At 46.5% G+C, this 20297-nt stretch overlaps 1 protein-coding gene across 4 annotated transcripts in view; it reads right to left on the bottom strand.

Moving 5' to 3' along the window:
- The window catches only part of OSCP1 (organic solute carrier partner 1), a 32406-nt gene that overhangs the window by 1937 nt on the left and 10172 nt on the right, over window positions 1–20297 (bottom strand). For 2 of the 4 annotated variants that reach the window (XM_058443194.1, XM_058443193.1), the window contains 8 exons: window positions 19212–19366; window positions 13004–13171; window positions 12384–12464; window positions 6529–6558; window positions 3578–3681; window positions 2990–3118; window positions 2068–2137; window positions 398–537 (listed from right to left, as the gene is read on the bottom strand). In XM_058443194.1, the coding sequence (XP_058299177.1) occupies window positions 398–537; window positions 2068–2137; window positions 2990–3118; window positions 3578–3681; window positions 6529–6558; window positions 12384–12464; window positions 13004–13171; window positions 19212–19366 (877 nt within the window). The remainder of the gene's footprint in view (window positions 1–397; window positions 538–2067; window positions 2138–2989; window positions 3119–3577; window positions 3682–6528; window positions 6559–12383; window positions 12465–13003; window positions 13172–19211; window positions 19367–20297) is intronic. The other 2 variants (XM_032160269.2, XM_032160268.2) reach the window with 1 other exon arrangement.

Below are 20297 nucleotides of genomic sequence, written 5' to 3' on the forward strand. Positions count from 1 at the left end.
CTCAGCCTCCCGAACAGCTGGGACTACAGGCACGTGTCACCACACCCAGCTAATTTTTTGTATTTTTTTTTTTTTTTAGTAGAGACGGGGTTTCACCATGTTAGCCAAGATGGTCTCGACCTCCTGACCTTGTGATCCGCCTGCCTTGGCCTCCCAAAGTGCAGGGACTACAGGCGTGAGCCACTGCGCCCGGCCCCATCTCTTTTTTTGAATGACTCCAGAAGGTTCAGGCCATTTCATCCTGGTGGGCTATTTAACTAGGTTATTAAATTTGTTGGTATTTTATTTGTGATATTTACACAAATATTTATAAGTGCTACTGGTTTGTAATAGTCATTCTGTGTTCTTGTCACGCTTAGGATTTTTATGTCTTTAATGAAACAGGTTTAAAACATACTCCTCTTCTTCATCGGTGGTAAAGAGATTCAACCGGAATCCGGGCTCAGGGCCACTGGGTTTCTTAATCTCCATCCCTCCCATCAGCCTGGCCAAAAAATTCAGCTCTTCTTTAGCAAGAGGGTTTGGAGCAATGCTTTCCTGCAGAAACAGTTGCATGATTTTTAGCCACATGAAGGCAATCACATTTCCTGCTAAAACCTCAGAGACACAGGTAGGTATTATAAAATAAGGTGAAACAATTGCTATTTAAATTATTTCTGGGTCCAAATGAAGCATAGACAGCAGGCTTAACCAAAAGAAAAACAATCACATCAGAAGCAGAGGGAATGTAGCAACTTTGCAAACCAGAGATTTTCATACTGTCCGCAAGAGTGGAAGCCCCAGGGATCCACACTTCTCCTCTCACTACCTTCCTCCTTGAAGGTGAAGTGTATGGCTTCCTTTCCTGTCCATCAGGTTCCCTCAGCATTTACTAGTCGCCTCAGTCCCGTCTCCTTCCAGAGGCGCTGCCACACTGCCCTCAGGTGGTGACGGCCGGGAACACATCCTCGAGTCCATTCCCCACTCTCACAGTCCTCACCCTGCCTCATCCTGCACCCCTCTTTTCCTTCCAGCCTGGCCTCCCCTGTTCTGCCTCTCCCCTCACGCCGCCACCAGTTACCTAAATGCAGTTTTCGTCTCATTTCTCCCTGGCTTGAAACAAACCCCTCTGCCTCCTGTCGAAAGAACAAAGCCCAAATAGTTTTTACGCCCCTTCCTGGTCAGGCCCCAGTGTCCCTGTCCAGGTGAGTCTCTGCCAGCAAGCCTCCATGATGCTGTGATCCATTACGTAAGCCTCGTGGGAGACACTGCCACCCTCCTCCCGGGAACACTCTTGCCCCTCTGTCACCTTGGTCCGTGTGCCCATTTCTCCCTCTCTGCTGTTTCATAGTTTACCTACTCTAGAGCCCCACTTCAATACTGAAATGCCTTCTTGATCCCTGTGATCCCTGTCCACTGGACAGATATGAATTCCTCTGGCACAGCACTTTGTTCAGGATCCCCAGCCAGCCCTTCCTCCACCTCATTTGAGTTGTTTCTTTCGCCGTCTTTCCCAGGATACCACAGGCCCCTTCAGGATGGGATCACATCTATATCAGCTTCGTGTCCCTGGGTCCCCAGCCCATAGAAGTAGTTTAATAAATGTTTGCTGAATAATTTAATATTCTGTGATCTCTCCTACAGCTAGCTGGGAGCTAGTTCAGCGAAAACTTGTAAGGATGGAATTCAGAGAAACTAAAACCCCCCACTCTGACTTAGCTACCACAGTGCTATAGAGGGAAACATTAAAAAGAAATGTTTTGATGATCAGAATACACACGAGTGCTGATGTCAGCAATCATGGACCTAATGGCACTGGTACTATGCTACTGCATATGTCCTGGTGTGTGGTTCCTCTTAATTATGGTGGCTGAGCCTAAAATTACCTAATTAGTGAGATCACTGGAAGTCTCCATGAAAAGCTACAATTAAAACCTGTGTACTCATAAGGTGGAATGGAGAAGATTGCACACAACAGGGGAAGTGTTGGCTAGATCCGAAATCTAAAGCATTCTCACCTCTCTCTTTATGTAGACCTCTGTATCTAGAGAGAAGCTGTGAGGGTAGGCAAGGAAGGCAGCAGCTCACCTGGGTCTGTAAGGCTAAGTTCTTTGATGATCCAGACATATGGGTTTCCACAGGCCGATTCACGCTGTACCTGGTGTGTCAACAGAAAATGGTGACATTATCCAGCCCCTTTCCACGGACTTCCCTCTAACTCGTAAGCATAGTTGGTAGCTTTTATTCTGAGACATTAAATAACATCCAGAAAGGTGTTGTGGGTGCAGAATGCAACTGAGTGCGTGTTAACCACTCACATTTCACTTCTTCCTAAAGAAAAACACCTGGGGAGGCTGGGTGGCAATGCCTCCTCTTGTGAAGAGTAACACGCATCACTGAAAAGACATGCAGATTTACAGAACGGTTAAGTCTTTCTGGATTTCCACTGCAACACAGATTTTGGCTAGTTCTCTCTTTTTTTTGAGATGGAGTCTCGCTCTGTCGCCCAGGCTGGAGTGCAGTGGCGCGATCTCGGCTCACTGCAAGCTCCGCCTCCCAGGTTCACGCCATTCTCCTGCCTCAGCCTCCTGAGTAGCTGGGACTATAGGCGCCCGCCACCACGCCCAGCTATTTTTTTTGTATTTTTAGTAGAGATGGGATTTCACCGTGTTAGCCAAGATGGTCTCGATCTCCTGACCTCATGATCCACCCGCCTCGGCCTCCCAAAGTGCTGGGATTACACACGTGAGCCACCGCGCCCGGCCATGGCTAGTTCTCTTGCATGGCTATTGAACATCATGTATCTTTTCATTCTGTCGAGTTGCCTTATGTTTGGCGTTCCTGGGTGCCCTTTGAAACGTCAGGCCTCTGTATGCAGTGTACCTAAGGGGAAATTACTCCTATTGTCGGCAGGGATTTTCATAGCAGAAGTCTGGCTGTTTTTCTTTTTTTTTTTTAAATGAAGTGACCTCCCTTGGACTTGAATTCACTCAGAGAAGAATGTGCTTACATGTTAGTTCCCAGTTTCAGGACTCGGTCTCCATAAAGTTCAAAAGAACCTTCTTTGGGTGCAGGGACATAGTTTCCACCATGCTTGAATTCTATCCTCTTCACTTCTTCACCTTTGTTGTTGAACATTCTACAATACAAAGTATGACATGATGGAATGTTCTCCAAGCTTAGGTAGTCCTGGAGGCTTCTTTATTCTTTGTACTACAGAACATAAAAGGAATACATGCTCTCCTTCAAGATAAAGGTGCTGATTGTAATAATAATAATTATACAATAATAATATTTATTGAGCATATGTATGTGCCAATTGCTTTGTAAGCACGTTAGAGCACTATTGTCTTATTCATCCACACGGTAACCATTTAACAGATGACGAAATTAGTCCTGGGGAACTGGGTAACTTGCCTCAAGTCCCTCTACTAAGCGACAAGGTGGGGATTAGAACCTTTTTCAATAGCTGTTTTATTGAAGAAAGAGAAGGGCTGGGCAGACTGGGAGTGGCTCGGCAGTGCGGCATTCCGTGTGTGGCCCACGTGCTGATTTCCTAGCACCCCAAACATAGCTCTGATCATTGTTGGGAATTCACCTGATGAGTCCTGGAACTTCAGTTCCCCAGGGAACAGGCCCGGATACCGGCAACACAAAGCGACCGTTATTATTCTGAACTTTGTCCTTTAGAAACATGGATACCTGGAAAAAAATACATTTATTGTCATTTTTCTTGGTATATTTTCATAGACATCAATATTCTGAGGGTGGAAAGTGCGTAATGGTTTGGGAACATGACCTATAAGTTTATAACAATAAGAAGGGAAAGGCCGGGTGCAGTGGATCACGCCTGTAATCCCAGCTCTTTGAGAGGCTGAGGCGGGTGGATCATGAGGTCAGGGGATCAAGACCATCCTGGCTAACACGGTGAAATCCTGTCTCTACTAAACATACAAAAAATTAGCCGGGCGTGGTGGCGGGCGCCTGTAGTCCCAGCTACTCAGGAGGCTGAGGCAGGAGAATCGCTTGAACCTAGAAGGCAGTGGTTGCAGTGAGCCAAGATCGTGCCATTGCACTCCAGTCTGGGCAACAGAGCAAGACTCAGCAAGACTCCATCTCAAAAAAAAAAAAAAAAAAAAAAAAAAGAAGGGAGAAAAAATTACACTTGCAGAGTTAACTGTATTTTAACAACAGAACTATTTTTTTTTTTTTTTGAGACAGGAACTCACTTTGTCACCCAGGCTGGAGTGCAGTGGCACGATCTTGCCTCACTGCCACCTCAGCCCCGCCAGCTCACGCGATTCTCCTGTCATAGCCCCCCAAGTAGCTGGGACCACAGGTGTGAGACACTGTGCCCAGCTAATTTTTATATTTTTTTGTAGAGATGGGGTTTCGCCATGTTGGCCAGGCTCAAAATCCTAAGCCCAAGTGATTTGCCTGCCTCGGCCTCCCAAAGTGCTGGGATCACAGGCATGAGCCACCGTGCTCGGCTACAAACAGAACTACTTTTGAGCAGCGCAGCAAACTTTCCAGGTGAGTCCTATTACCCCCATTTTAAAGACGAGAAAGCTGAAGTAGAGAGTGAAGTGACTTGCCCAAAGAGAGCAGTAAGAGGCAGGGCCAGGATTCAAAACCAAAGGTGACTCCAAATTCCGCCCGTATTCCTCGGTTCCCTGCCTACTTTCCATGCAGCTGCAGGCCTTGAGCTATAAGAACCTCATATGGCCACTTTCTACATGAGGCAGCTCAGAGGTTAAGACGCCTCCTCAAGGTCAGCCAGCTGGTAAGGGGCAGAGCTGAGGATTCAAACTCCTGTGATTCTGACTTTGGAGCCCGAGCCTTAACCACATGCTAGACTAGAAAGAAGGATGGGGCTGGGGCAGGGGGATCCAGCTGGCATTTAAGTTTGAGGGTCTTTTAGGTGACTGAAAACACATTACACTTATTCCTTCTCCTAGGTTCGTGTACTCTGTATAGAGGTTTCGGTCACTCACAGATTAAATCTCATAAAGATTGTAGCAGTTAATCAGTTTTATTGGGTCTTGGCTTCCTTATCTGTAAAATAAGAGATGAGCTTGAAGATCTCTTCAATGCTAATATTCTATAAGGTTATATTAGTAATATAATCAAGAATAAGATGGCCGGGCACAGTGGCTCACGCCTGTAATCCCAGCACTTTGGGAGGCTGAGACGGGAGGATCACGAGGTCAGGAGATCGAGACCATCCTGGCTAACACGGTGAAACCCTGTCCCTACTAAAAATACAAAAAATTAGCCGGGCGTGGTGGCGAGTGCCTGTAATCCCAGCTACTCGGGAGGCTGAGGCCGGAGAATGGTGTGAACCCAGGAGGTGGAGCTTGCAGTGAGCCGAGATAGTGCCACTGCATTCCAGCCTGGGTGACAGAGCGAGACTCAGTCTCAAAAAAAAAAAAAAAAAAAGAATAAGCATCTTAGGCTGGGTGTGGTGGCTCACGCCTGTAATCCTAGCACTTTAGGAGGCTAAGGCAGGTGGATCACCTGAGGTCAGGAGTTTGAGACAGCCTGGCCAACATGGTGAAACCCTGTGTTTACTAAAAATAAAAAAATTACAGCGTGTGGTGGCTCATGCCTGTAATCCCAGCTACTCAGGAGGACAAGGCATGAGAATCGCTTGAACCCCAGAGGTGGAGGTTGCAGTGAGCCGAGATCATGCCACTATACTCCAGCCTGGGCAACAGAGCAAGACTCTGTCTCAAAAAAAAAAGGAAAGAATAAGCATTTGTTGTGTGCAAGGCAGTGAAAATGCAAAGCGATAAGAATGTCTGAGCTGGCAGCTTGGCATACTGATGTTAGACTCTGTAGGCTTTTTTTTTTTTTTTTTTTTTTGAGACGGAGTCTCGCTCTTTCACCCAGGCTGGAGTGCAGTGGCACGATCTCGGCTCACTGCAAGCTCTCCGCCTCCTGGGTTCACGCCATTCTCCTGCCTCAGCCTCTCCGAGTAGCTGGGACTACAGGCGCCCGCCACCACGCCCGGCTAATTTTTTGTATTTTTAGTAGAGACGGGGTTTCACCGTGGTCTCGATCTCCTGACCTCGTGATCCGCCCGCCTCAGCCTCCCAAAGTGCTGGGATTACAAGCGTGAGCCACCGCGCCCGGCTAGACTCTGTAGGCTTAAATACTGGACGGGCCACTTCTGGGTTTTTGGGAAATTACACAACCTTTCTGTGCATTAGTTTTCCCTTTGGTAACCTGGGGGTAATAATAATAATAATAATAATAGATAACTCGGTGGGTTACTGTGACAACTAAATCAGACAATGTATAAAAAGTAAAGCCGGCTGGGTGCGGTGGCTCACGCCAGTAATCCCAGCACTTTGGGAGGTCGAGGCGGGCAGATCATGAGGTCAGGGGTTCAAGACCAGCCTGGTCAACATGGTGAAACCCTGTCTCTACTAAAAATACAAAAAATTAGCTGGGTGTGGTGGCGTGTGCCTGTAATCTGGCTACTCGGGAGGCTGAGGCAGGAGAATCGCTTGAACCCAGGAGGTGGAGGTTGTGTTGAGCTGAGACCTTGTCACTGCATTCCAGCCTGGGCAACATCTGGAAAAAAAAAAAAAAAAGCAAAGGCTGACACATAGACTATGTGCTCAATAAATGGTAGCCAATACTCATTACAAGTCTATTTGGACACAGGACGCAAGCACAAAATGGAGAAAAATAACACTTTAAAGCAGGACATGCTACATAGCAGGTCCATAGAAGCTTGCTGAGGAGAACGACTGCTGGCATGTTGGGAGTCTGGGGGGAGGCAGGCGTGACTGTGGGTCTGGAGCTGAGCCTGGAGGAAGAAGGTAGGTGGAGAGACACTTCAGAGATGGAGATGAGCAGGTATGAGTCACGTTTTCAGGGGAACGTGTAAACTGGTTTGGTCAGAGGGTTTGCTGGATGACGTTTAAGACATTTTTAACCTCAAGATTCTGTGACCAAGGGATGTGAGTACAGGAAAGGAGAAAGAAAATTTAGAGGGAGAATGGGGAATATTTATATGTGCTAGAACCTCTGTTAGCTTAATCTTATGAGGTTGACTATGGCATGGTAGATCTGAAATGTACAAATTTAGGTCATGTGTGTGCCTGTGTTTGGCCTGAGACTCTGCCAGTGGCTGGAGAGGACTGTTAAGTCTGTCTGCTTGCTCAGCCCCTCTGCTGGCCTTTTCTTCTCCCTCCACCCTTTCCTTTCCCAGGTGATCTCGTGTCCTCCCATACTCCAGGGCTCACCTCTGAGCTCATGGCTCCCAGATCTCAAGGTCCCACTCCAGCTCCTTCCCTGGCACCTGACCCATCCATCCCATTGCCTGTCACACATTTCCATCTACGGGTTCCCTAGGATGTACCTCAAATTCCCCCTGCTCAGAACAGGGTCCATCTTTGTCTCTTCCTCAACCCTTCCCATATCTATTCAGTTGCCAAGCCTTTCCTCTCCACCCCAGCTATTGCTCCCCACGCAGGCCTTCGCTGTTTTCTGCCTGCCCCACTGCAGAAGCCTCCTGTCTGGTCTCTCTGCCTTCCTTCTTGCCTGCTGTTTTTTTTATTTTAATTTTTTAAGGCAGCGCCTTGCTCTGTAGCCCAGGCTGTAGTGCAGTGGTGCGATCTTGGCTCCAAGTGGTGCAACCTCTGCCTCCCGGGTTCAAGTGATTCTCCTGCCTCAGTCTCCTGAATAGCCGGGACTACAGGCGCGTGCCACCACGCCCAGCTAATTTTTGTATTCTTAGTAGAGACGGGGTTTCACTGTGTTGGCCAGACTGGTCTCGAACTCCTGACCTCAGGCAATCCACCCGCCTCAGCCTCCCAAAGTGCTGGGATTACAGGTGTGTGCTATGGTGCCTGGCCTCTTTTTTTTTTTTTTTTTTGACACAGAGTCTTGCTCTGTTGCATAGACTGGAGTACAGTGAACATGATCATAGCTTACTGCAGCCTTGAAATCCTAGGCTCAAGGAATCCTCCAGCCTTGGCCTCCCAAAGTGCTTGGATTACAGGTATGAGCCATGATGCCCGGTGGCAGAATATTATCACGCCCAGCTAATTTTTGTATTTTTAGTAGAGACAGGGTTTCACCATGTTGGCCAGGATGGTCTCGATCTCTTGACCTTGTGATCCGCCCGCCTTAGCCTCCCAAAGTGCTGGGATTACAGGCCTGAGCCACTGCACCCAGCTGAAAGCCTTTTCATTATAATGGATGTTATCTTGTCAGAACTGGGAAATCAATATGGCTGTTTATGTTACTACCAATCCATAAAATAATACCCAAATATGAAGCCCTGATAACAATATGATACAGAATTTTTAATATTTCAAAATTGTTATTTTAAATTTAATGAAAAACTTAATCTTATTTGTACTTTCATATTTTTTATTTTAATCAATGACAGAGATCTTAATTTATATTGATGTTATTATTGCTTTATCCATAGCAAATACAATTCCTCATGAGAATTAAAAATAAGGCCGGGCACTGTGGCTCGCGCCTATAATCCCAGCACTTTGGGAGGCCGAGGTGGGTGGATTGCCTGAGGTCAGGAGTTCGAGACCAGTCTGGCCAACACAGTGAAACCCCATCTCTACTAAAAATACAAAAAAATTAGCCGGAAGTGGCGGTGTGCACCTGTAATCCCAGCTACTTGGGAGGCTGAGGCAGGGGAATTGCTTGAACCAGGGAGGTGGAGGTTGCAGTGAGCCGAGATGGTACCACTGCACTCCAGCCTGGGCGACAGAGCCAGACTGCATGTCCCATTGCCTCACCCTTCCGTACTGGGATACAGGCCCGCCACCCCCCCGGTAATTTTTGTACTTTTGTAGAGACGGGGTTTCACCTGGTTTCCGCCCGCCTCGGCCTCCCAAAGTGCTGGGATTACAAGCGTGAGCCACCGCGCCCGGCCCCCTTTTTTAAATTTTATTTTGCCCAGGTACAAAACTCAAAGGTCTCAAAAGGGTATACGTAATGGAAAGTCAGTCTCCTTCTCCTCTCCTCCATATAGTTCCCCACTCCTGGAAGGCAACACTGTGAACAGTTTCTTGTATATGCTTCCAGAAGCACTCTCTGTGTATGTACAAACAAATACATATATGTTACATATGCTGTTTCAGTTAATCCTCCCAACAAAATTAGGTATTATAATTTTCATTTTTCAGATGAAGAAACTAAGACTTAAGAGAAGTTATTTGCCCAAGGTCATGAAGCTAGTCCTATAGTTGGGATTCATTTTCTTAATTAAAAATTTTTTTATTTTGGCTGGGCATGGTGGCTCATGCCTGTAATCCCAGCACTTTGGGAGGCTGAGGCAGGTGGATCACCTGAGGTCAGGAATTTGAGACCAGCCTGGCTAACATAGTGAAACCCCATCTCTACTAAAAATACAAAAATTAGCCTGGCTTGGTGGCAGGCACCTGTAATCTCAGCTGTTTGGGAGGCTGAGGCAGGAGAATTGCTTGAACCCGGGAGGTGGAGGTTGCAGTAAGGCGAGATTGTGCCACTGCATTCCAGACAGAGTGAGACTCTGTCTCAAAAACAAAACATTTTATTTTAAGGACAGAGTCTCACTATGTTGCCCAGGATGGTCTTGAACTCCTGGGCTCAAGTGATCCTCCTACCTCAATATCCCAAGTAGTTCAGACTACAGGCACTCGCCACTGTGCCCAGCTCTGGAGTTGAGATTCAAAGAGAAAGGTGAAGCTGGGCACAGTGGCTCACACTTGTAATCCCCGCACTTTGAGAGGCCAAGGCAGGCAGATTGCTTGAGCTCAGGAGTTCAAGACCAACCTGGGCAACAAAGCAAGATTCTGTCTCTACAAAAAATACGAAAAATTAGCCAGGCGTGGTGGCAAGCTCCTGTAGTCCCAGTTACTCGAGAGGCTGAGGTGGAAGGCCACTTGAGCCCAGGAGATTGAGGCTGCAGTGAGCCATGATTGTGCCACCATACTCCAGTCTGGGCAACAAAATGAGAACCTGTCTCAAAAAAAAAAAAAGAGAGAGAAACATGTCTGGCTCCAGAGCCTGGCCTTGTTCTACCATATCATACCATCTTTCCCACACCAGTTGGTTACATTGTGGCAAGAAGCAAAGCCCTGTCCAAGAGAGACAGATTCAAAATTCAGAAGCTCTGAATTTTTTTTTTTTTTTTGAGACATGGTCTTGCTCTGACACCTGGTCTGAATCATGGATCCATCGTGGCTCACTGCAGCTGTCCTCCCATTTCAGCCTCCTAACTGGGACTATAGGCATGTACCACCATGCCTGGCTAATTTTTGTTTTTGTAGAGACGGGGTTTTACCATGTTACCCAGGCTTCAGAAATGTGTTTTTATTTTATTTTTATTTATTTATTTATTTTTTTGAGACAGGGTCTCAGCCCAGGCTGGAGCACAGTAGCATGATTTTTTTTTTTTTTTTTTGAGATGGAGTCTTGCTCTGTTGCCCAGGCTAGAGTGCAGTGGCACTAACTCGGCTTACTGCAACCTCTGCCTCCCAGGTTCAAGCGATTCTCCTGCCTTAGTCCCCCAAGTAGCTGGGATTAAAGGCACTTGGCTAATTTTTGTATTTTTAGTAGAGACGGGGTTTCACCATGTTGGCCAGGCTGGTCTGAAACTCCTGACCACGTGATCCACCTGCCTCGGCCTCCCAAAGTGCTGGGATTACAGGCATGAGCCACTGTGCCCAGCCTAGTAGCATGATCTTGGCTCACTGCAGCCTTGACCTCCTGGGCTCAAGTGATCCTCCCACTTCAGCCTCCCAAATATCTGGGAATACAGACACGCACCACCGTGCCCAGTTAATTTTGTATTTTTGGTAGAAATGGGGTTTGTCATGTTGCCCAGGCTGGTCTCAAACTTCTGGGCCCAAGTGATCCATCCACCTTGGCCTCCCAAAGTGCTAGGATTACAGGCATGAGCCACTGTGCCTGGCTAGAAAATGTGTTTCTAAAAGTTAGGATGTAGAATTGCCTGGCCATGTAAGCATGGCAGGAGGAGAGGGGCCCAGTTGGGAAGCATAGCCCACAAGAGTATGAGGGCCTGAGCCAGGATGGTGGCAACAGGGATGGAGAGGAAGGTGTGCCAGGGCATGGTGGCTCACACCTGTAATCCTAGCACTTTGAGAGGCTGAGGGAGGAGGGTCACTCGAGCCCAAGAGTTAGAGACCACACTGGGAAACGTAGTAAGATACTGTCTCAGAAAAAAGGAAAAGAGGGTGTAGATATTGACAAGGCCGACTCTATTTTTGTTTGTTTGTTTGTTTTTGAGACGGAGTCTCCCTCTGTCACCCAAGCTGGAGTGCAGTGGTGCGATCCTGGCTCACCGTAACCTCCGCCTCCTGGGTTCAAGCAATTCTCCTGCCTCAGCCTCCTGGGTTGAGTAGCTGGGACTACAGGTGCTTGCCACCATGCCCGGCTCATTTTTGTATTTTTAGTAGAGATGGGGTTTTACCATGTTGGCCAGGCTGGTCTCGAACTCCTGACCTCAGGTGATCTGCCCACCTCGTCCTCCCAATGTGCTGGGATTACGGGCATGAGCCACTTCGCCCGGCTGACTCTATGGGTCTTAGAAGCAATTGGATGAAGATCAGGGAAGGGGAGTCAAAGGCGACATTCTGGTTCTGAGTCAAGTGAGTAGGAGAATGGTGGTGGTGCCCTCAAAAGAAATGAGAAAGTCAGGGCAGCAGCTGAACTGTGGAGATTAGTTTAGCTACAGACATCAAGTTGTAGGCACTGGTGGGCATCCTGGTGGGAAGTTTCAGCAAGGTGGTGGAGATGTGAGTCTGGAGGGCAGGGGTGGGGCCAGGGTAGAGTAGAGGTTAGACTCAGGAGTCATAGGCAGAGGAGTTGGTAGACAAAAGGGTGAGGAAGGAGATGCCTAATTAGCAGGAGGTGAGTAGAGACAGGAGGAAGGTTTGGAGACAGATGGCGGGAGAGGAAGGAGTAAAAGGCATTGAGATGGGAGAGGGAAGGGAAGGGAAGCCCAGAATGGTACAGAGCCATGAAAGACCTGGAAAGGTGAGAGTTCCATGGAGTAGGGGCAGCCTCCCGACAGTGTCAGATACTGGAGAGGTCAAGGAGGATAAAGCTCAAGAAAAGGTTTTGCAGTTGAGATCAGGCTGGTGACTTGAAAGCATATTTCCTCTGGAGAAGTAACAGAAGAAACTATATTTCCAAGAAACTCACAAGGTAATAAAAAAAGAATGGCAGCATCACTGTCTTCCTTGGTCCATTTAAAAACTGCTGAGATGTATTATCAATATCTTTATCATTAGAGAGGCAAACCCTGAGGACATCACTAACTGGGCAAAGTCTCCGTCCTTGTCTGCCCTCATGACTACCAGGGTTGTTTCCCTGGTACAGCAGCTCCTGAGTGTTCCCGGGGCTGCCCATTGACTTACTCGGATGTGCAGGTCTTGGAAGAAGATGAGGAGTGTCTGCCGGATCAGCTGGAACTCCCCTGCAGAGAGACCACCATATATCTGCCAAAGGCAAGCAGAAAGCAGCACTTCACTTTCCAAGCGGAATGAGTAGTATGCACAGGCAGGGCAGACGGGTGCTCAGGGACAGAAGCCAGATAGGTAAGGAGAGGACTGGGCTGCTGGGCAGGAGGGGCAGCGGGGAGACCAGCAGTGCTCCCTCTCCATGGTGACAAAGCCTGTTAGCCCACACCTGAGCAGGGGTGCACTTCCTCTCTCCCATTCTCCACAGACCTGGAGAGCCTGTTCCCCAAGATTTAGCAGAACATCCACCACCAAATCCCTTTCAGAGAAGTGAGGAGAAAATGGCTATGCTCTGTATATTGCTTTTCCAATTGTGAAGCATCAGTAAGAGGACATAAGATGATGATCCCCATTATATTACCAAAATGGACACGGATTGCTTTTCAGAATGTTCTGGGAGAGTGGCAGGCTTTGCCATTCCTCATCCTGTTCTCTCTGTCATAGAATCTACCTATTCTTAACAGAGGGATGAGAAAAAGTGCTGGGGCTGAGAGGCGAGACCCTGACGACACTCTTACTTCTGTCAGCTGCCGGAAAGTCTCGTCCACTTGCTGCAGGATGGTTGGGGAGTCTCGGATGAATCCCTTGATGGTATCCAAATGATTGAAAGTGACCAGCAGCACATCCTTGGGTCGGGGACACAGCAATACTTGATATTTGAAAGCCATGGTCATCAGGTCATAGAGCTGCCAACCCACACACAAGCAAAAGAAATGGGATCATATCAAAATCAGGTGTGAAAATCTCCAAACAGTGATTCAGTCAAGCATTTACTGAAAACCAACTCTGGGCTTGCCATACAGCTCGGGGGACCATATCACTATCACTCAAACCAAGACACTTCTCAGAGTCAAAACGGGTGCTTTTCATAATTAAGCCAGGAAAACAGGAGTAAGCCAGCACATTCCTGGGCAAACCAGGATTTCTGGTCACCTGATGTGTATTGTTAATGGGATATGTCTGAAATAATATTGGCAGCAGCGGAGTCCCAAAGTGAGCACTGGATCTGGAGAAAGAAAATGCAAATTTAAGTACTCCTTTCCTCCTAACTTATTGTATAACCTTGGCCAAGTTTCTTAACCTCTTTGGGCCTGAGTTTTCTCATCTGTAAAAAAATACTCTCTAATTTCCCAATTGCAGAGGTTCTGAGAGCAATAAATGAGGCAATATGTGTGCAAGTGGCAAGTATAGAGTTCTACAACTTTATAAGAATCATTTTAAATGATGAACTATGTGGATATCAACAAGCCATCTCCACATAGGTGTGGTATGACCATACATGAAAGATCAGAAGGGAGGAACTGGTGGGGACCAACGTGGTGAAGGCAGGCTTTGTGGCACAAGTGGCCTTACATAGCCCTCCAGGCAGCTGCAGGATTTAAATTGGCTGAGGGCAGAGGAAAGGCATTCCAGTTGACGGAAACAGTACATGTGAGGGCCTGGAGGCAGCAATGAGTATGTTATTTTTCTGGGAGAAAGAGGAGAATGGCCTGAGGACAGTTTGTGTTGGGGATGGCAGGTAATAAAGTTGGGTAAGTATGGCAAATAAAGATGGCAACAGTAGAAACTCGGGACTGCAAGAATGGGGAGGGAGGGAGGGAGGGGTCAAGGGTTGAAAAACTAACTATTGGGTACTATGCTGACTACCTGACTGGTGGGCTCAATTGTACCCCAGACCTCAGGATCACGCAATATACCCATGTAACAAACCTGTGCCTGTACCTCCTGAATATAAAATAAAAGCTGAATTATTAAAAATAGAATAAAGTTTTTGGGGAGATACGCAATATAATTTAGACTAGATGTAGTAGAAGTTAGGGGGTTAAAGTTTTCTGAGCTGACATGATCCAAGTGGTGACTGAATGAGATCTGGCAATGATGAGCTGTGACAGAAGGGAGAGACTAGTTAGGGGGAGTAGCTAGCACCTGGTTCCTCAAAAGATTACGATAAATATCTACTGATGGCATGAATGAAAGAAATGTTGTTGCAGCAATCCAGACTGAAGGCCTGGAAAAAAGACAGTGGGGACGGAGAAGCCAGGGAAAGGAAGATCATGAGATATTTAGAAGGAAAAGCTGTCAGTGGGTGGTGACTGCCTAGATTTGGGGGATGATGATCAGGGTCGTCCAGAAGGACTGCAGCCTTTTCAGCCTAGTGCGGGTGGGGAGGGATGATGCTATTGACGGAGGAAAGGACGTCTGAGGGATGTGGGAGCAGAGGAGCCAGGAGAGAAGATGGACAGTTAACTTAAGGACATGTCTGGGGCAGGATTGAAATGATAAACAACTACCATCTGAGTGTCGTGCCAAGCACGTGTATATATATTACCTCATTCGATCCCATTTATTCTTCACAAGAACTCTATGAGGTAGGTATTAGCCCAGTTTAATAATGGGGAAACTTGCCTAATTTCACATTGCTGGTAAGTGCAGAATGATATTTGACCTCAAGACTATCAGATTCTAAGGCACTTGCCAGGACCCTGCTACACAATCCCATTTCTCCTACCTGCAGCCAAACATTTCCACTTAGAAGGTGGCATACAACCAGAATAGCTGGCCAGGTGCAGTGGCTCACGCCTGTCATCCCAGCACTTTGGGAGGCCAAGGCGGGTGGATCACCTGAGGTCAGGAGTTCGAGACCAGCCTGGCCAACATGGTGAAACCCCATCTCTACTAAAAATATAAAAATTAGCCGGGTGTGGTGGTGCGTGCCTGTAATCCCAGCTACTCGGGAGGCTGAGACAGGAGAATGGCTTGAACCTGGGAGGCAGAGGTTGCAGTGAGCCGAGTTAGTGCCACTGCACTCTAGCCTGGGTGACAGAGTGAGACTCTGTCTCAAAAAAAAAAAAAAAAAAAAAATTAAAACAAGCCCCAGAAAACAGGAATAGCCTGGTGTGTGTGCGTGGGGGTTGGGAAAGTACAATACTGCAGATACAGATTTGAGACTCTGCCATCATTGTCAAACATTAAGTGCTCGTATATAGGAAACCATGCTAGAAATAAAGAATAAAAACAGGCATAAGACGAAGGAATGCCAGTTCCGAGTAATTCAGTAAATTGGGTCTCACAGCTAGTAACTGGTAGAGCTAAGGCTTAAACTCAGTTTTTTTATTCTAAGTTCTGTGTCTTTCCTCTATGGAAATTTAAACTTCCTCTTCTTTTCTTTTCTTTTTTTTTTTTTGACAGGGGGGTCTCACTCTGTTACCCAGGCTGGAGTACAGTGGCGTGAACACAGCTCACTGAAGCCTCAACCTCCCCTGCTCAAGCTATCCTCCTGTCTCAGCCTCCTGAGTAGCTGGGACTACAGTTGTGGGCCACTGTGCCCAGCTAGTTCTTCTAATTTTTAGTAGAGATGAGGTCTCACTATGGTTTTTTTTAATATGTTAAAAAATATTAGAGATGGGTTTTTGCTATGTTGCCCAGGCTGGTCTTAAACTCCCAGGCTCAAGTGATTCTTCCACCTGGGCCTCTCAAAGTGCTGGGATTACAGGTGTGAGCTACTGTGCTCAGTCTCTAAACTTTTTTAAAGGCAGAGAGAGAAGAGCAAGCAGAACTGAAAATATAATTAATATTTATTGAACAGCTATATGCCAGGCCTAGGTATGTTTCTCACTTAATTCTAATAATTGATGAAGTAGCATTTATTATCCTCATTTTACAGATAAGAAAATGAAGCCTCAGAGAGTTAAAGTAACTTTTTTTGTTTTGTTTTGAGACAGAGTTTTGCTCTTTTTGCCCGGGCTGGAGTGCAATGGTGCGACCTTGGCTCACTGCAACCTCTGCCTCCCGGGTTCAAGCAATTCTCCTGCCTCAGCCTCCCAAGTAGCTGGGATTACAGGTGCCTGCCACCATGCCCGGCTAATTTTTTGTATTTTGAGTAGAGATGGGGTTTCACCATGTTGGCCAAGATGGTCTCGATCTCTTGACCTTGTGATCTGCCTGCCTTGGCCTCCCAAAGTCCTGGGATTACAGGCATGAGCCACCGCGCCTGGCCGAGTTAAAGTAACTTTCCCAAAGGTAAGTGGCAAGAGGTAAGAGGGCACAGTTAAAGGCAGTCTGTCTCCCTGAGTCTTCTAAGTACCAGTAATAAGTGAGTGCTGACTCTGCAAATCTAACTCCCACCATCAGTCATCATGATTTTTAAAATTTTTCTTTCTATTTTTTTTTTTTTTTTGAGACGGAGTCTTGCTCTGTCCCCCAGGCTGGAGTGCAGTGGCGTGATCTTGGCTCACTGCAAGCTCCGCCTCCCAGGTTCACGCCATTCTCTTGCCTCAGCCTCCCGAGTAGCTGGGACTACAGGCGCCCGTTTTTTTTTTTTTTGTATTTTAGTAGAACGGATTCACCATGTTGTCAGGACGTGATCCACCCGCCTCAGCCTCCCAAAGTGCTGGGATTACAGGCGTGAGCCACCGAACCCGGCCCTCTCTCTCTATTTTTTTAGAGACAGGGTCTTGCTATGTTGCCAAGCCTGGTCTTGAACTCCTGGGCTCAAGCGATCCTCCTGCCTTGGCCTCCCAAAGTGCTGGGATTACAGGCATACGCCATTACACCTGGCCTTTTAAAATTTTTTTGTAGAGATTTGGTCTTGCTGTGTTGCCCAAGCTGGTGTTGAACTCCTGGCCTCAATCTCAAAGCACTGATATTAGAGCTGCAAGACACTGTGCCTGGTAGTCCTCTTTCACATGGTGGGGGAAGTTGTAAAGGAATTATTATTATATTTTACATTAACTAAAGACCAACTTTAAAGATTTCATTAGTTTCCCCGACATCCTATTTCTGTTCTGAAATCCCATCCAGGACACCACATTCTATTCCGCTGTCCTGTGTCCTTGGGCTCCTCTTGGCTGTGACAGTTTCTCTGACTCTCCTTGACTTTGGTGACCTTGACAGTTTTGAATACTGGTCAGGTATTTTGTAAGCATGACCAACAAACAGTATTTGTGTGATGTTTTTCTTATGGTCAGCCTGGGGTTTGGAGTTTCAGGGAGGAAGACCACAGAGGTGAAGTTCCATTTTCATCACATCATGTCAGGGTACATACTGGCAACATGACTCATCACTGTTGATGTTACCTTGACCATCCGGTTGGGGTAGTTTATCAAGTTTCTCTGCTGTAAAGCTAATTATTTCTTCCCTCCTTTCCCTACTGTACTCTTTGAAGTACAGCCCACACCTAGGGAGGAGGAGTTACACTCTCCCTCCCTGAAGACAGAGTATCTATATAAATCATTTGGAATTCTTCTAAACGGACTTGTCTGTCCTCTGCCATTTATTTATGTGGAATTATTATTATTATTATTATTATCATTATTATTCAGAGGTAGATATATTCTTGAAGGAATTATTATTTAAAAAATCACAGCATCCCAATACTTTGTTTCCCAAAGAAACAGATAAGTTCACATTATGAGTAAAGACTGTTTTTGAACTTGCTCTAAAAAATATCTGGTTTCTACATTGCAGAGCTGAGATTTGTGAAGAATGAAGCAGAATTAAAGTTTTAGGGTTGAGTGCTTTTTAAAATTTTTTTATTTATTTTACTTATTTATTTTTGAGATGAAGTCCTACTGTGTTGCCCAGGCTGGGGTGTAGTGGTGTGATCTCATCTCACTGCAACCTCTGCCTCCCGGGTTCAAGTGATTCTCCTGCCTCAGCCTCCTGAGTAGCTGGGATTACAGGTGTGTGCCACCACACCCAGCTAATTTTTGTAATTTTAGTAGAGATGGGGTTTCACCATGTTGGCCAGACTGGTCTCGAACTCCTGACACCATGCCCGGTCAGGGTTGAGTGCTTTTATTGTGTTAAGGCATGTATTCCTGGGGTTCATAAATATGGGCATGAAAGCCAGCACTCTTGTCTGGGTGCACTGGCCCACACCTGTAATCCTAGCACTTTGGGAGACTGAGGCAGGAGGATTGCTTGAGCCCGGGAGTTCGAGACCAGCCTCGGCAACAAAGTGAGACCCCATTTCTACAAAAATTTAAAAATTAGCCAGTGTGGCCAGGCACGGTGGCTCACGCCTGTAATCCCAGCACTTTGGGAGGCCAAGGCGGGTGGATCACCTGAGGTTGGGAGTTTGCAACCAGCCTGACCAACATGGAGGAAACCTGTCTCTACTAAAAATACAAAATTAGCTGGGCTTGGTGGCACATGCCTGTAATCCCAGCTACTTGAGAGGCTGAGGCAGGAGAATCGCTTGAACCCGGGAGGCGGAGGTTGTGGTGAGCCGAGATCGCGCCATTGCACTCCAGCCTGGGCAACAAGAGCGAAACTCCATCTCAAAAAAAAAAAAAAAAAAAAAAAAAAATTAGCCAGTGTGATGGCATGTGCTTATAGTCCCAGCTACTTGGGAGTCTGAGGCAGGAGAATCGCTTGAGCTTGGGAGATCAAGGCCGCAATGAGCTATGATTGTACCACTGCACTCCAGCCTGGACAACAGAGTGAGACCCCATCTCAAAAACAAAAAAACACCCAAAACAAATCAAACAAATAAAACCCAGCACTCTCTTTGGGCAGGTGGAATGACATAAACAATAGAGGGGTTGTTGTGGATGATTTCTGAGGTCTTTCCCACTCTGAAACTCAACAACTACTAGTATTTACACATGCCTGTTTCTTGCAAGGAACCATTGCATACATCATCTCATGTGACTCCAGTCTATGATCATCCACAAAAGGTACAAAAAAATGCAACCAAGATGACAAAGGCAGCTGTCTGCTCACCTTATCCATGCTGGCCTGGTTCAGTTTCATAATGGAGGCATGAGCCAGGCGCTCATAGACAGTCCTCAGGGCCTTCTTGGAGTAGAGCTCTTGAGGCTTGAACAATTCCTCCATAAACTTTCTATTGAACATGGTGGAGATGATGTCATTCAGAACTGCAGAGACAAGAGAGAACACAGCTGAGCAAAGTACTGAAGCAAGCCTATCCTGAAATGCTCTGTGTGTACAGGTACAGGAGCTGAGCGTGTACAGTACAGAATTGGGATGCTATATGCTTGGTGAGATCAGCTCCCTGAGGGGACCACACAGGTGTCCCGGTAGAAAGCAGGGCTCTGAAAGCGCTTTATGACACCATTTCAGGGCAGACATAAATGAAGACAAGGCACTAATGTGTTGTGCTTCAGAGATTATAAACTCCTTATATAAATATTATCTCACTTGATGATAAGGGGAATATTTCTTCTTTCTTTAAAAAAGATTACTGGCTGGGTGTGGTGGCTCATGCCTATAATCCCAGCGCTTTGGGAGGCCAAGGCTGGAGGATCACTTGAGGACAGGAGTTTGAGACCAGCCTGGGCAACATAGTTAGACCCTGTCTCTACAAAAAATTGAAAGCAATTAGCTGGGTGTGGTGGCGGGCCTGGAAGCTGAGGCAGGAGGATCACTTGAGCCCAGGAATTCAATGCTGCAGTGAGTTCTGATTGTGCCACTGTACTCCAGCCTAGGCAACAGAAGAAGATCCTGTCTAAAAAATAAAATAAAAATAAAAATTCCTATAATTTTTAAAAGCAAATCTAAACATTTTTACTTAAAATTAAATATTATAAAAATGGGACCAACAATGGTAATTGACTCTTAATAACACCTCCTGAAAATAGACAAGTCTACCCATTGGTTAGAGATTAAAACACTTGTAATGTTACTACAAGACATGTACTTTGAATAGCACCATTTTTGAATGCCTTAATTCCACATTTGATCTATAATCTTGATACTACAGTGTAGTGCTATATCTCACACTGCTGTTCAAATGGAAAATTTCCCTCTGGTGAGAAAGAAGTGTACAAACCAAAGTGTCTATAGTTT

The sequence above is a fragment of the Hylobates moloch genome, unplaced genomic scaffold, assembly GCF_009828535.3.
Source record: "Hylobates moloch isolate HMO894 unplaced genomic scaffold, HMol_V3 SCAFFOLD_8, whole genome shotgun sequence".
NCBI lineage: Eukaryota > Metazoa > Chordata > Mammalia > Primates > Hylobatidae > Hylobates > Hylobates moloch.